Raw genomic sequence first — 13,227 nt, forward strand, 5'->3', positions numbered from 1 at the left:
ACCCGTAGTCGAAACTTTGTCATAAATCAAGACTTGAACAGCGTAGCCCTTTACTTCATAAGCTCCTGTTGGATGTATAAATTAAATAATGTTCAGTTAACAAGATTTTTTTAATTTATGAATTAAAAAAAGTCTAATCTACAAGCTCTTTTTGTGACTTATAATTGTGCAAAAATCATTCATTAAAATTTGAAATGCTGTTTCACATTACTTGAAATTCAAAAAATATAGGAGTATGAAATATTATATGCGCATGTGCCAGGGGTCAGACAGGGACTGATCAGCTTGGATTAAGTATAAGTTGCTCGATCCCCGTCTGAGCCCTGGCACATGCACAAATAATCGACGTTATTTAATGACTAAATCGGATTAAAATTTGAGTAGTATATTATGTAGCTATGCCAAAAACTTTAAAAAAGCCTTATATTGTCCGCTCGGATAGCCCTTCGGTGTATACAATTTCTTACACACTGTGGCCAGGAAACGATGACTGCTATTAGCACAGCAAACAGAACATAAACGCTTTCTGGCTGAGGATACGAAAATCCATTTTCCAATCGTGCATTTAAAGTTTATTGAAGTATGACACATAAATATTCACAGATTCGTAGTTTCCACTTTTTCCTGAGTGACACTTTTTTTAATATTCATGACTGAAAATCAATTTGTAATGGCATTTAGACGTTTTTAATGACTCCTGCTTTGAAAAATACTTTTTTAACTACAAGACTAATTGGTGAAATAAAATTGAGGATCACATTCATTTAGTCAATAGATATATTGTTGCATGATGAATGTAAAGTGAATAATTTTATTTAAATGACTTACTTTTGTTTTAAGAATTTAAATTAAGATGGATCTTATTATTAAAGAACTACTCATTTTGAATTGTTTCAATTTTTGTAAATTTAAATAATATACTTAGCAGTTATTATTAACAATGAATTATAAAAAACAAAATTTTTTTTAATTATTTGTTGAGATCATCATTACATCACTCTCTGTACAGTTTATAAATTTCCAATTAGATAATTTATTACTTTTTTTAAATGAGTAATTGATAAGCTCAGTAATATTGAACCATACATAAAACTCTTATTTAAATACATCGTTTTTAAGTATGACTGCATCGAATTTAATAATAGATTTATACAGATATTCTTAGTGAAACCTCAGTAAATGCAGATCAAAGCTTTGGAAGTAAATTGACTACAGCAGGTATACTTGATTTATTGGAAGCTGAAATAGTTAAAGATGGGGCTGATGGAGTATTACTATTAAAACTTATTAGAGACGGTACAGTTACTAAACAATATCAAATCAGTTTTCTATAATGAATCATGCTCGTACGATCAAAAATTGAAGTTGCTTAGTCTTTTACCCAGTTATTGGACCTTAAAAACTATTCAAGGAAACTTTGATGCAAGCAATTACATGATTAAAAAAGCTACAAACTTGCTTGAAGAAAATGGAATTTTATCTACTCCTTCTATGAAATTTTAGTAATCATCATAGTAACCTAGTTTCAAAAAAATTTCTAAAAGCGAAAACGTTCAATATAACAATTTTTCTTTCTTTTATAGGGAGTAATAATTATAGGGAGTAATAATAATTCTTCTATTATTGAACCTGAAGTTTGAAAAAAAAGCCATTTACTTGAATTCTAAATACTTCAATACGATTTTTTTCTTAAAAATTTCTCACCATTATAACCTACTATGCATTTTTTAATATAGTAACTAAATATTTATCTTATTCATAAAAATTTGCACAGCCAAAAGTTGAGATATAGATACCGTTACGCTGGTAAAACAGTTTTGTAGCAGAAACGATGTTTCTGCAACTATGTCTGGAGTAAAAGATGTTAAAAGTGTATACACGGAAAACATACAAGATAAAAAGTGCAAAAACAACTCTTGTTGTTGAATTTAAAGGATATACATGTTTCATTTAAAGATGAACACCTTGATTTGCATATTGGGTTTAGCAAATTTGCAACTCTAAGATCAAAGCAATGCGTATTAGCAGGCAGCAGTGGTACTCACAGTATTTGCGTCGGTCCTTACCACCAAAATCTCAAATTAATAATAACAGATGAGATATTACAATTAATAAATTAAACGAGCTTACAGAGTAGATTTGACCGCTGTTACATATAAGTCACGACTGCTCAATTCATTACCAGAGCAAAAAGTTTAACTACTATCAGCACGAAATATCGGATTTGAATATAAAAATTTAATTTTTTTCAAGACCTAAAATTTTTGTTATTGATATTTTATTCCAAAAATATAAAATGTTAGCTCTTTCAAAACGATTTTCTTTGTAAGTTTAAACTGATTTTTATTGGTAGAAAAGTTGGAATAGCATTTTAGAGTAAAATGTATGTCACAAAAAATTTGTATTCTTCAAGATCTAGAACTTATCCATTGAAAAATTTTATTTTCACATGTTAAATAAAAAAATTAGGTGTTATTAAATGATTTTTTTTCAATTTAAAATAAATTTCAATTTTTACACTGTAAAGGAAAATGTTCAATATAAAAAAGTGTTTTTCTTAAAGATCTATTACTTTTGCATTTGATACTTAGTCGTAGATTATGCAATTTTACAGAGAACACTGTACCCATCAATGATTTTAATATTTACAGATTCTCGGCTATTAGAAAGAACAGAAAATAAAACCTTTCATTTACGTGAGTTCTTGTAAAGAATGCATCAAGTTCATCGTTTGTGACGAATCACATGAAGAATGCTATTTCACATCTTGCAATAAATGTCCAGGTATTGAAAAATTGAAACTTTGATTGGAAGAAATATTTTAGAATATCACACAAAACATTAAATATAACCAGTGGGTTCTACAACCAAGAGCCACTTTAAAATCCTTGACGAATGACGCATGTCAGTTCGTAGAAATATTTTATGAAACAGGCTCGAAAATTTTTTCACATGCTTTTATAGCTATAAAACAGTCGCTGCACTTACGGCTCGTGAAAGAAAACCTCTTAACTGGTGAGTTCGTAGTTTTAGCAGATTTTGCGGAGAACTATGCATTTACCGTCAAAATGCTGCTCCAGGATTTCCCTAGAATAATGATCAGGCTACAATATACAACGTTTTAGTATATTTAAAAGATAAAAATTCGTCGAGTCATTGTTGTATGTAGTATGGTCGTTAATTTCGAATGTTTGCACCATGACGCAGTATCTCTCTACGCTTATAATGCTATTGTGATAAATTATTTGAAAGAAAAGTTTGGTACAGTGAATAAAATATATTACTTCGCAAATGGTGCTCCACAGCAAAATTAAAAATTACAAAAATTTTATTAATTTGACTAATTATAAGAACAGTTATGGTGTAAATGCGGAGTGGCACTTATTTCCTACTGCCCACGGAAAAGGTCCCAGTGACGGTCCAAGAGCCACTGTAAAACGCAGTGCTGCGCGAGCTAGCCTCCAGTCTACGTACGTGATTTCAATTGCTAATGATCTGTTTAACTGGCTGAAGGATACTCCAATATTGCTGAGTATTCATTTTGAATTCTAAAATCTAAAAGTGTACGACGAAATGAAGAAAAAACTTGACAAAAGATTTATAATTAATTGTAGGATTAAGTCTTTGCAACAAAAGCATTGCCCAATAGCTTTAGAAAACGGTAACGTTTGTGCAAAAACACTCTAAGTCGAACTTTTGTGAAGATTATCAGATGTTGTAATTTTTTTTTTTTTAGTTAAGGTTATTCGTTTTAATCTTTACTTATCTATGGACATGAATAAAAACATTGATTTACTTTTTTTTTAACGAGACACGAAAAAACTTCTCTATTCGTTCTATTAAGTAACTAAAAAATCTTTTGTTTTTGAAATAAAATGCCCAGTTCATTTCCCTCACGCACATTAATAAAATATCCTCTGCAACTATTCAACATATTTTATAAATTCAATTTTAAAAAAGATAGCCGTGATATTACAACGGCTATTTTGTTTTTTTTTTGTTTGTTAATATTACACTATATTCGTAGTCAGCAACACCAAAAACTGTTAACGAGATAAATCGTTTCTGTAATAAATATTTTTAGCCTGTCTGTAAATAAATTAAGCTAATCGACCTATGTGAATACGTGTATTATTGAAAATTAAATTTGATTAAATTTTTTGGAAAAAAAATAACTCTACAAATTTTTTTGTTATATTGGTAGTTTTCCTACGAGTTTGAAAAGTCTCTGTTTGCGAACCGAGAGGTTTGCGGCCCGAGCCGAAGACGAGGGATGTAACGAGGTTCGTAAAGGAGACTTTTCGAACGAGTTCCGGAAAACTGCTTTTTCGCCCGAGGAAGTACCAGCCTCCCAAAACCACTCGAGGGCGGAAAATGTTATTTACTTAAGATTTTGGCGTAGATTACAATGGTAGTTTTTAAATTTAAAAAATGTTTATTTTCAAAAAAATTGTCGCCATATTGTATCTGCCATTTTGTTTTTTAAAAATCTAACACGAGATTCGTAATCAGTGACCCTAAAAAATTTGTCAACAAAGTGAATTACTTCTATAATAAATACTTTTACCCTGTCTAAAAATGAATAAAGCTAATCGACCTTTGCATACACGTGTATTATAAAACAAAAATTTCATCGATTTTTTCTCAATGATCGTAGCTTTATAAAAAATTTTTTAAATATGTTTTCAACTTCAAATTTTTCTTAAAATAGGATGAAATTTTTTAAATTTGGAAACTTTAACGTTTTCGAAAAAATGCTCGCCATATTGGATACGCCATTTTGTTTTTTTAGAAATCCAACTCCAGATTCGCAATCAGCCTTCAAAAACATATAAATCCATTCTAAATTCAATTCTTTCTGTCTTATGCTCTAAGATATAAAAGGGTGTTCTAATGAATTTTCTACTTTCACTCTTATTTTGGTCAAGTTACCAGGTGACGTCAATCATGAAACTCTTACGAATCAAAATTGGATGAAAAAAGGATACTATTTTAAAGAAAATTGAAGAAAAATCGTACTTTTTAAAAAATCAATTTTAATTTTGAAATACGCAATCTGAGAGTGAAAACCAGCCCCCAAATTTTTCTTAAATATTTTCATCTTAATCTACGAACTAAAATGCTTAAGAAACAACCCTTTTCTTATATGTGTATTCTTCTATTTTTTACTGAAAAAATGATGATTTTCAGTGTAGAGGAAAAAATCATGGTGCAAAAAATACATAAGGTGGGCTCTTCAGCCATCGAACTGATCAGCCAATCAGGAGGCTTGGAACAAGTGACCTTCCACATTAGCTTTTCCACCAATGAGCGTAGAGAGCGCGTTGTTTAACTACTGCTACACATAAACAAGAGTACAGTTCTCGGAGTCTCTACGTTCAAAGACTGTGCTGAAGGGAGTTATGCTACTGGCCGGAAAATATCTAACTTTCGGATCATTTCTCGGTCCATATGTAATAACCAACCGGTCATCGTTCGTCGGAAAAGTGGGCCTAGAGAATACCTTCTCTGTGGGTATGCTGTTGGGACGACCACTGAGAAGGAGGCCGTTGTGGCTGCTCAAACTTTTCAGGGTTGTTTTCCCTGGCTTGCTGGTGTAACAAAATCTGCTCTGGTAACCCTAGGATGGTTGGAAGAATGGCCATGAAAACTCAAAAAACTAGAGCAGATAGTGCTCTGGATAGAAACGTCTCCTGTTATTTTACCAGAGACGTAAGCATTGAGTACATCTTTTTGTTGGTGGCACTCATCAATCCTGGTGGTTCAGGATGGAGTTCGACGTAAGTCGCTTATCCATTAAACAACAGCGATGTCGGTAGCTGGGATACCCAGCTCTATGTTTAATGCACTGCCAATGATCGACTGTGGTATTCGGTACTTTGCTCGAGGGTATAATAACCAGACTTACTTGATTCTATTGCAAGTAGCTTCGATTTTACTTCTACGCCACCTAGCCGATCCTACTGAACTGAAACGCTAGGATATTTCTACAAAACTTTGAGCTTAGTTATTACTATTGTTGTTGATTTTTCCAAGATAAAAAATATACTAAAACCATCTAGGAAGTGTCAAGAATCAGTATGCAAAATTTCAGCCAGATCGGTTGAGTAGTTTTCGCGGTTAGCGATTACAGCGGTTTCAGCGACTTTGCTTTATATATCAGTAAGATGTAACTCATATTAAATTGAAGTTTTTTTTTGCTTTAAATTATTTACAATCTAATACTGCTGCTTATTGGAGTTTCTACTGGAAAGAGACATTAGAATGCGTAAAAACAATTGTAGCACGAAAAGTTCATTACAGTAGACTTATTTTATTTTCTTTCATTATGTTAACCAACGATATTTGATTTTCTCTATAATTTTCTTTTTAACTTAGAAGTGATACATTTGACATTTGTTTGTAAGAATACTATAAGAGTGATTTTGTTCGTTATTGATTTTGGACTTTCATATTAGAGTTTATTAATTGAAAACGAAATCATACAAGATCTTTATTTATTTGCCTATACTACTCTTTTCCTAACAAACACCACGCAATATATGCGTTTTGTATGTTGTTCACATTATATACTTCTCTGGCACTGTACACACCTGCGTGATACCACGCGATGACACGTCTGCAGAAAATAGCTGTGTATTGCGGATTTCATCAAAAAAAAGTTTCCTCACTACCACCGATTTATTTGTATTTGAATTTGAATTGAAATAGAATTCGAAGATCGCAAGATTGTCATGAAGAATATTTTAAATATTGTCTTTATTTACAGTTTATGTGGCACGCAGTGTTTAACATGTAAATTCTTGCAAAGATTTTGTATGGAAATATTATGATGGTAGTGTAAATAAAAATTTCGCAGAAAATAATTGAAAATTTTCTTAATTACCTAGTTGTTGCAAATTTTTCACTCATGCGTGATGTACAAGATTTGATAGTAAGCACGAATGATATTTTTAATATTTTATATTTAATAGATCTTGAATTTATGTAAATCCTCTACAGTGTATCTGCTCGACAGGGCACCATCGTAATAAACCCTCAGTATATTTTCTAGAGAACAGTAAAAGGAAAGACTATAATTTTTTTTTACTTATCAACTCACTGTCATCTATAAATAGGTATATAGATAGCATATTGGATACAATTTTACAGTTTTACATACGTTTAGCTCTCCTTGATGTTTTTGAACCTCATTTTAATGCAAGACATTTTATGTTTTGCTTTGCCCGTAGAATTTTCCTACATACTACTCTTTAGGACTTTTAACATTGGTTTTTAGTTTGTCGAGATAACCTAAATCTCGCCTTAATTTGGAATCATGCAAAGTGCCAAATAACACATAAAATCAAACAATATGCAGTTCCAAAAAAAGAATTGGAACAGTAATACTAATAATACAGTTTGCTTCGGCTTTGAAGACTTTCAACTTTTTCTACGAATAAATATTTTGTAAATTTTTTCAGGAACTTTGTCAAATGATATAAAGAAGATGATCCATTCTCATATGCATGGAATAAAATATACTGCTAAGGCGTACGACCAGTTCCCAATGTATGGGAAAACAACTATTGCTATAGGAACGGTAATTAACTTAAACTTTTAATAGAAATTAAGAGCAGTCTAAAGATAGTAAAAGTTTCTTACTTAATCGATTATATTACTTTGATTGTATAGCTTCATCACACTATTTATTCAACATGTAGCTGTTTTATATATCGATAAGATAAGAGTAGATGCACATATTTGCAACTTAAAAAAATGAATCTAGCCTAAACTTTGCAAGATTATTAAAAATTCAAGGTAAAAAGTGAAAAATGATAAGGCGATCTGATTATTTACTTTTCTTGTTCATATTTCCATGAATCTTTCCGAAATCAAGCGGTATTTCTTGGTAGATTCAAGAATTGGCGACACTTTTTTTGTTGTTGAAAAATTATGTAGAAAAAAGTTACAGACCCTTATAACACCACCCACTAGAATCAGGCATAAGATTTTACTTCGATTAAATTATAGTTTTCTACACTACAGATTCGTTGAACTATGAAGAAGAGTGAAAAATTAGATTATACCCTTTCAATTCGACATCTAGTTTTTACTCTTGGCCTTGAATTCCGAATCACCCTTGCAAAGATTAGGCTTGAATTGTTTATTGAAAGGTCAAGAATATACGTCTACTCTCATTTTTCGATGAAATAGTTAGCTGTTAAATAAATAGTATTATTAAGCTACACAATTAAAGTAATTTTATCGATAAGGAAGGGAAATTCAGTTATCTTCGGCCTTACAAGGAAACAAAACGTTAATGCGAAATTTTAACGATGCTCTAAATTACTTTCAGCTGGACATGGATATAAAACAGTTGGAGGAAAATTTTCAAGATGTTCTAAATTCTCTTATGTCAGCAAAACCAAAACGACCAGGTTGCTTCATCACAAGAGTTACAATTCTGTGTTTACCTTCCCCTGAACGATTCAAGATTGATATTTCACCTTATATCAAGGAAGAACAAACTGCAGAAGTTCCAGGACATGATGCTTTAGATGAAGAAGATGAGGAAGACAGTGCTGCGGTGGCTCTTTCTGTTTAGATTCGATTGCTTATCTTTTATGTGTACATATTAGTATAATGTTTTATAAGTGTAATTTTTTGTTTATGTTTGTTCTAAATCAACTAATACTTCTGAAATAATATAGCTTTTGAAACTTTATTATAAATTTTTAAGATCTTATTTTAATTTGTATTAATATTTTTGCATTAAATAATAATTAAATAGTCACATAAGTCGTGGGAAAATATTGACTAACAACTTTGAACCGATAAGAGCGCGCCAGGGAGCTAAGACTAGCCAACCAGAGCACTTAAATATTTTATGTATAAAGGTAAACACAATACAGAGTCTTGCCTTTCTGGCGCCATCTCAGTTGAGCTAGGTTGCCATTCCCACAGTATTCTATGTAAGAATTTTCGTACTTAGTAGTGCATTTTACCAGGGTGATCTAGTGATCCTAGTAGTAGTGATCATAATGTGCTCTGCCATGTTGATCTAAAAAAATCACTATAGATATATATTTCCTTATCCGTAGCACCATCGACATGTGTGTTGAGTTATACGCAGTTTTCTCTTGACCACTTTCTACAGTTGTTTCTGCCGTTTTTAAATCAACATGGCGGCAGCCAGTAGAAGAAGCGTATATTTTTTCCAATCACTTCTTTTAGCATCATTAGGTGTATATTTTTTTTCGTTCGGTCGGTAAGTCGTTCTGATGACCCATCATGCCGCTTCGTTTCTTCACATTTTCCAGAGTTCCAGACTTTACATCAGTTCTGTGGCTGAACAAAGCTGCACTAGAAGGGTCGTCAAAAACTGTAATAAGATATAAAGATTCATCTACGATTGTTGATAATCATTAATTACGATGTACAACAATGTATATAATCTTGCCAAAATTCAAATGTGCTACACATAACAAAGTTTTTTTACATAAGGATATAGCTTTGTTCAGCCTCAGAACTGCGATCTAGAGTCTGAAATACTTAAGAGAACTGAGTGGCATATTGATGTATGGCGCTAACGCATAAGTAGAAAGAGATACAGCATCGAAGGCAAGTATTTGTTTAAAAGGTAGTCTTATGTGTGTAATTAAAAAAAGAAATTTATTTTCATATAATTAATTAACTACTTCTCATAACATATTTTCTTATATACAATTTAATTATTACTTTTCACTATACTGTGATGGAAAGAGGAATCGTTCTTACTACTTCGCGAGAAAAAACATCCGCTTCCCGATGCAGAATTGGTGAAAACCGCATACAACCTACGAGAGGAATATTAAAGAAAGCCTCAGATAACTTGCTTGTCACATACCTGTGACATAAAAAGCTTTATTTTTTTCTTTCTATGTGAGTAATATACTATTTTATCATAACTGAATTATTGAATTAAAAAATTCATATAGTACGTATTTAAAATTTTTTAAAATTTCAACGTAAACAGTGAAAAATTTTACAAATAAAGTGACCCATATTTTAGAACAATGATACGTAAAAAACGTCCCTAATGACTTAGTATACTTATGTCCCTAAATTAATAGCATCTTTAGTTTGCTTCATAGATAAAGGAGTTACCATAAATCCTTAAGTTTAATATTCATGGTCTAAAGTAATGGAATCATACAGATGTATCTGATGGTTTGACCTATTAGATGTACACATTTTCACATGCACTTTTCTGCATGATTTCTTTGTTCAATAGTTTAAATACAGCGTTATAGCAATTTTTGTGGTGCAATCTTTAGATACTGTGCATAATAAAAATAGACAAAATTTTCTTACGCAAACTTAGTACTAAACAGCTTTAATTATTGCTAAGTTGTTGTATTTGCAAGTCATTGCTAACACTAGTACAAAAAAAATAATTATCAGTGAATAAACCGTTTTAAAAATGTAGACATAAATGAAATATTAAACAAATTGAATACTGCAGTTTTAAAAATCATAATAACTATTGAAAATATATAAATTATAAATATTTTGGGCCATACGAGTGATGACACTAAATGTGCATAAGTACTAAATTGCTGAATCTATTAAATTTTTTATACCTTACGTAGGTAGTCGGAAAAGTACTACGGATGGCCATTAATGATATATATTTGTAAGTTAGTGATTATGAACAGCAATATTGGAGTTAAATTTTAATAATTTTGTGGCTTATTTCTTAGCAAAACCGTGATAAAAAGCCTTTTAGTATCCCAAATCAACTATATTTCTAGATATAAACTTTACTACAATAGTTTTATAAATAGTAAATTGTACTGATTTTAGTAATTGAGCGCTTAACTGAACAAGCAGGCTAGAATACTAGCTTAACGAATACATAATAAATAAATAATAATAGTAGACTGTTTTAGACCTTTGGGGATTTTTAAGTGCTTGGGATTTCATTTATTTATTCGTTAAAGAAGCGGCCAATCGTACTGAATCATTGGCAATTGAACAAATTATAACCTAACAATCAACGCATACAGAAGAGCCTATTGGATTTTTAGGGATTTAGCGCTAGGGGTATTATTTATTCAACAAGTATTATTGGTCTATTAATTAATCAACTAATTAATAAACAGTACAGACAGTAAAGCATATAAGGTTTCTCAGGATTAAGAAGGCTTGGGCGATTTTAAATCAAATGCTGGCTAGCTCTGAAATTCAGAGATTACATAAATAAATTATGTTACATTTTTTTATGAAAAAAAAAATTAGGTAGATCAACACATTTGTTTTCGAGAAAATCACTTGTGACAATTCGTTATTTTAACCCGTATCCTTATGGAACCTTAAATTTAATTGACTACCATACCGCAATAAAAAGCTGTGGGCCCACACATTAAATTAGAATTGGAAGTTTAGATTATAAAAAATCTATTATTTCAAAAAAAGGATAGGATCAACATGTTAAACTTTGAGAAAATAGCGAGGTAAACATCGAACGTAAGAATTGTTTTGTTCAGGTAGTGTGAGTGTGCATGTGCCATAAAAGTTGCAACAGTGCATCAATAAGATGGCGTGCCATTTAAATTGACAGCATACGTGAACGCGAATAATAGTACATTCTGTATACTAGTAATTGAAAAATAATTTTAATAAATTGAAAATTAAATGGTGTAGTTATTAAATAATAACTAATCAAATATAATTAACTTCGTTAAAAGCATTTATTTACTGTTCTACAGCATTTACAACAAACAATATGTACACTATTTTCTTTTATCCAGCTGATCAAAAATATTTTGGATGATTCTTTTCTTGGTGGTAACTCGTGGTTTATTATTCACATTTTTCTCTAATAGGAATCCCAAACAGTCTAATCCTCCAGTTTCCATTGCTTTGAGGAACATTGTTTGATCAATACCAACCTTAGAAATTGTTGTTTTCATAGCTGGTTTTGTGTTCGTTAAATCTGTCATTAAGTTCTTATTATCTCGGATTTTTTGTAATTTATCTTTTGTATTTAATATAATTTCAATACTTTTTGTATTTTTTACAATTTCAGATGTGTCAACACAAATCTCACGAATAAGTTTTTGTAAAACTAAAACATCATTTAACGTACTATGTGCATTCATAACATCACTTTCATTTAAAAAGTCATTGGCTAAATCGACAGATTCCAGTCTAGCACTAGTATAAGTACATAACAGCAGAATAGACAAGGTGCAGTGTTGTCAGTTTTATAGTGACAGGGCCGTCAACTTTATACATGGTACCTTGGAAAAACTAATACATTTTTTAATATCTATTTCCGCAATGACTTTTCCACGTATTATTGTTATTTCGTTGACACATGTGTATAATCAATATGACTGTAAAAAAAATAATACAAAGAATCATTTGTATGACAAGTGTCCTACAGGGGCCCCTTCATAGATACGACACCAAACGTCCAAGCCTCCTTGAGTGCTTGAGATTTAATTCATTTATCTTTTCATCAAGTGTATTAATTAATTTAGTTATTACATACCAGCGAAGCCAGTAGAGCGCATTTGGGTTATTGGGGATCAGCTGCTTAAGATATCGATGTTTAAATTATTAGTAGTAAAGCGTATTTGGTTTGTTGTAATGTAAGAAAATCAGTACAGTCTAATCCGAACGCACATACACATGTAAATGACGACCACGAAGTGTACGCGCAGCCCCAAGTAATACAGTAAGCCCTAGCTCTTGTAGTAAGCGGTCGCTCTTTAGTCGTTAAGGTGACAATGTATATTAGGCAATAAGTTCATTTCTCAATATCTTACTAATATATAAAGCAAAGTCGCTAAAATCGTTGTAATCGCTAACCGCGAAAACTACTGAACCGATTTTGCTGAAATTTTGCATACTGACTCTTCATGATTCTGGGATGGTTTTCGCATAGTTTTTTTCTCAAAAAAGTTAGTAACAATAGCGATAAATTAGCTCAAAGTTTTGTTAAAATAAGCTAACTTTGCGCTTTAGTTAAGTAGGATCCGCTAGGTGTCGTCTAGGTAAAATTGAAGCCACCCACAACCAAAGATAGTGAAGAGTGGTTATAAGAAGCCCCATTGAGTAGACAATCATCGCAGTCGATCATCGGCACTACACCAAGAACAGAGGAGTCCGTCGTGCAGCTGGGCCTCCCGGCGACTGATGACACTCTTCTTTGATGGGCAAGCGAAATAAATCGGTTTTCATCCTGGATCCCCAAAA

At 31.5% G+C, this 13,227-nt stretch overlaps 1 protein-coding gene across 1 annotated transcript in view; it reads left to right on the plus strand.

The window, feature by feature from the left end:
- mRpL1 (mitochondrial ribosomal protein L1) overlaps nucleotides 1-8,714 on the plus strand; it is a 76,354-nt gene extending 67,640 nt beyond the window's left edge. Inside the window, exons 6-7 of the mRNA XM_014360625.2 lie at nucleotides 7,464-7,582; nucleotides 8,339-8,714. Of these exons, the coding sequence (XP_014216111.2) occupies nucleotides 7,464-7,582; nucleotides 8,339-8,587 (368 nt within the window). The 3' untranslated portion in view covers nucleotides 8,588-8,714. The remainder of the gene's footprint in view (nucleotides 1-7,463; nucleotides 7,583-8,338) is intronic.
- The last annotated feature ends 4,513 nt before the right edge of the window (nucleotides 8,715-13,227 follow it).

Source organism: Copidosoma floridanum, unplaced genomic scaffold (assembly GCF_036245765.1).
Source record: "Copidosoma floridanum isolate Cflo_tuat_1 unplaced genomic scaffold, Cflo_Japanese_pri ptg000004l, whole genome shotgun sequence".
Classification (NCBI taxonomy): domain Eukaryota; kingdom Metazoa; phylum Arthropoda; class Insecta; order Hymenoptera; family Encyrtidae; genus Copidosoma; species Copidosoma floridanum.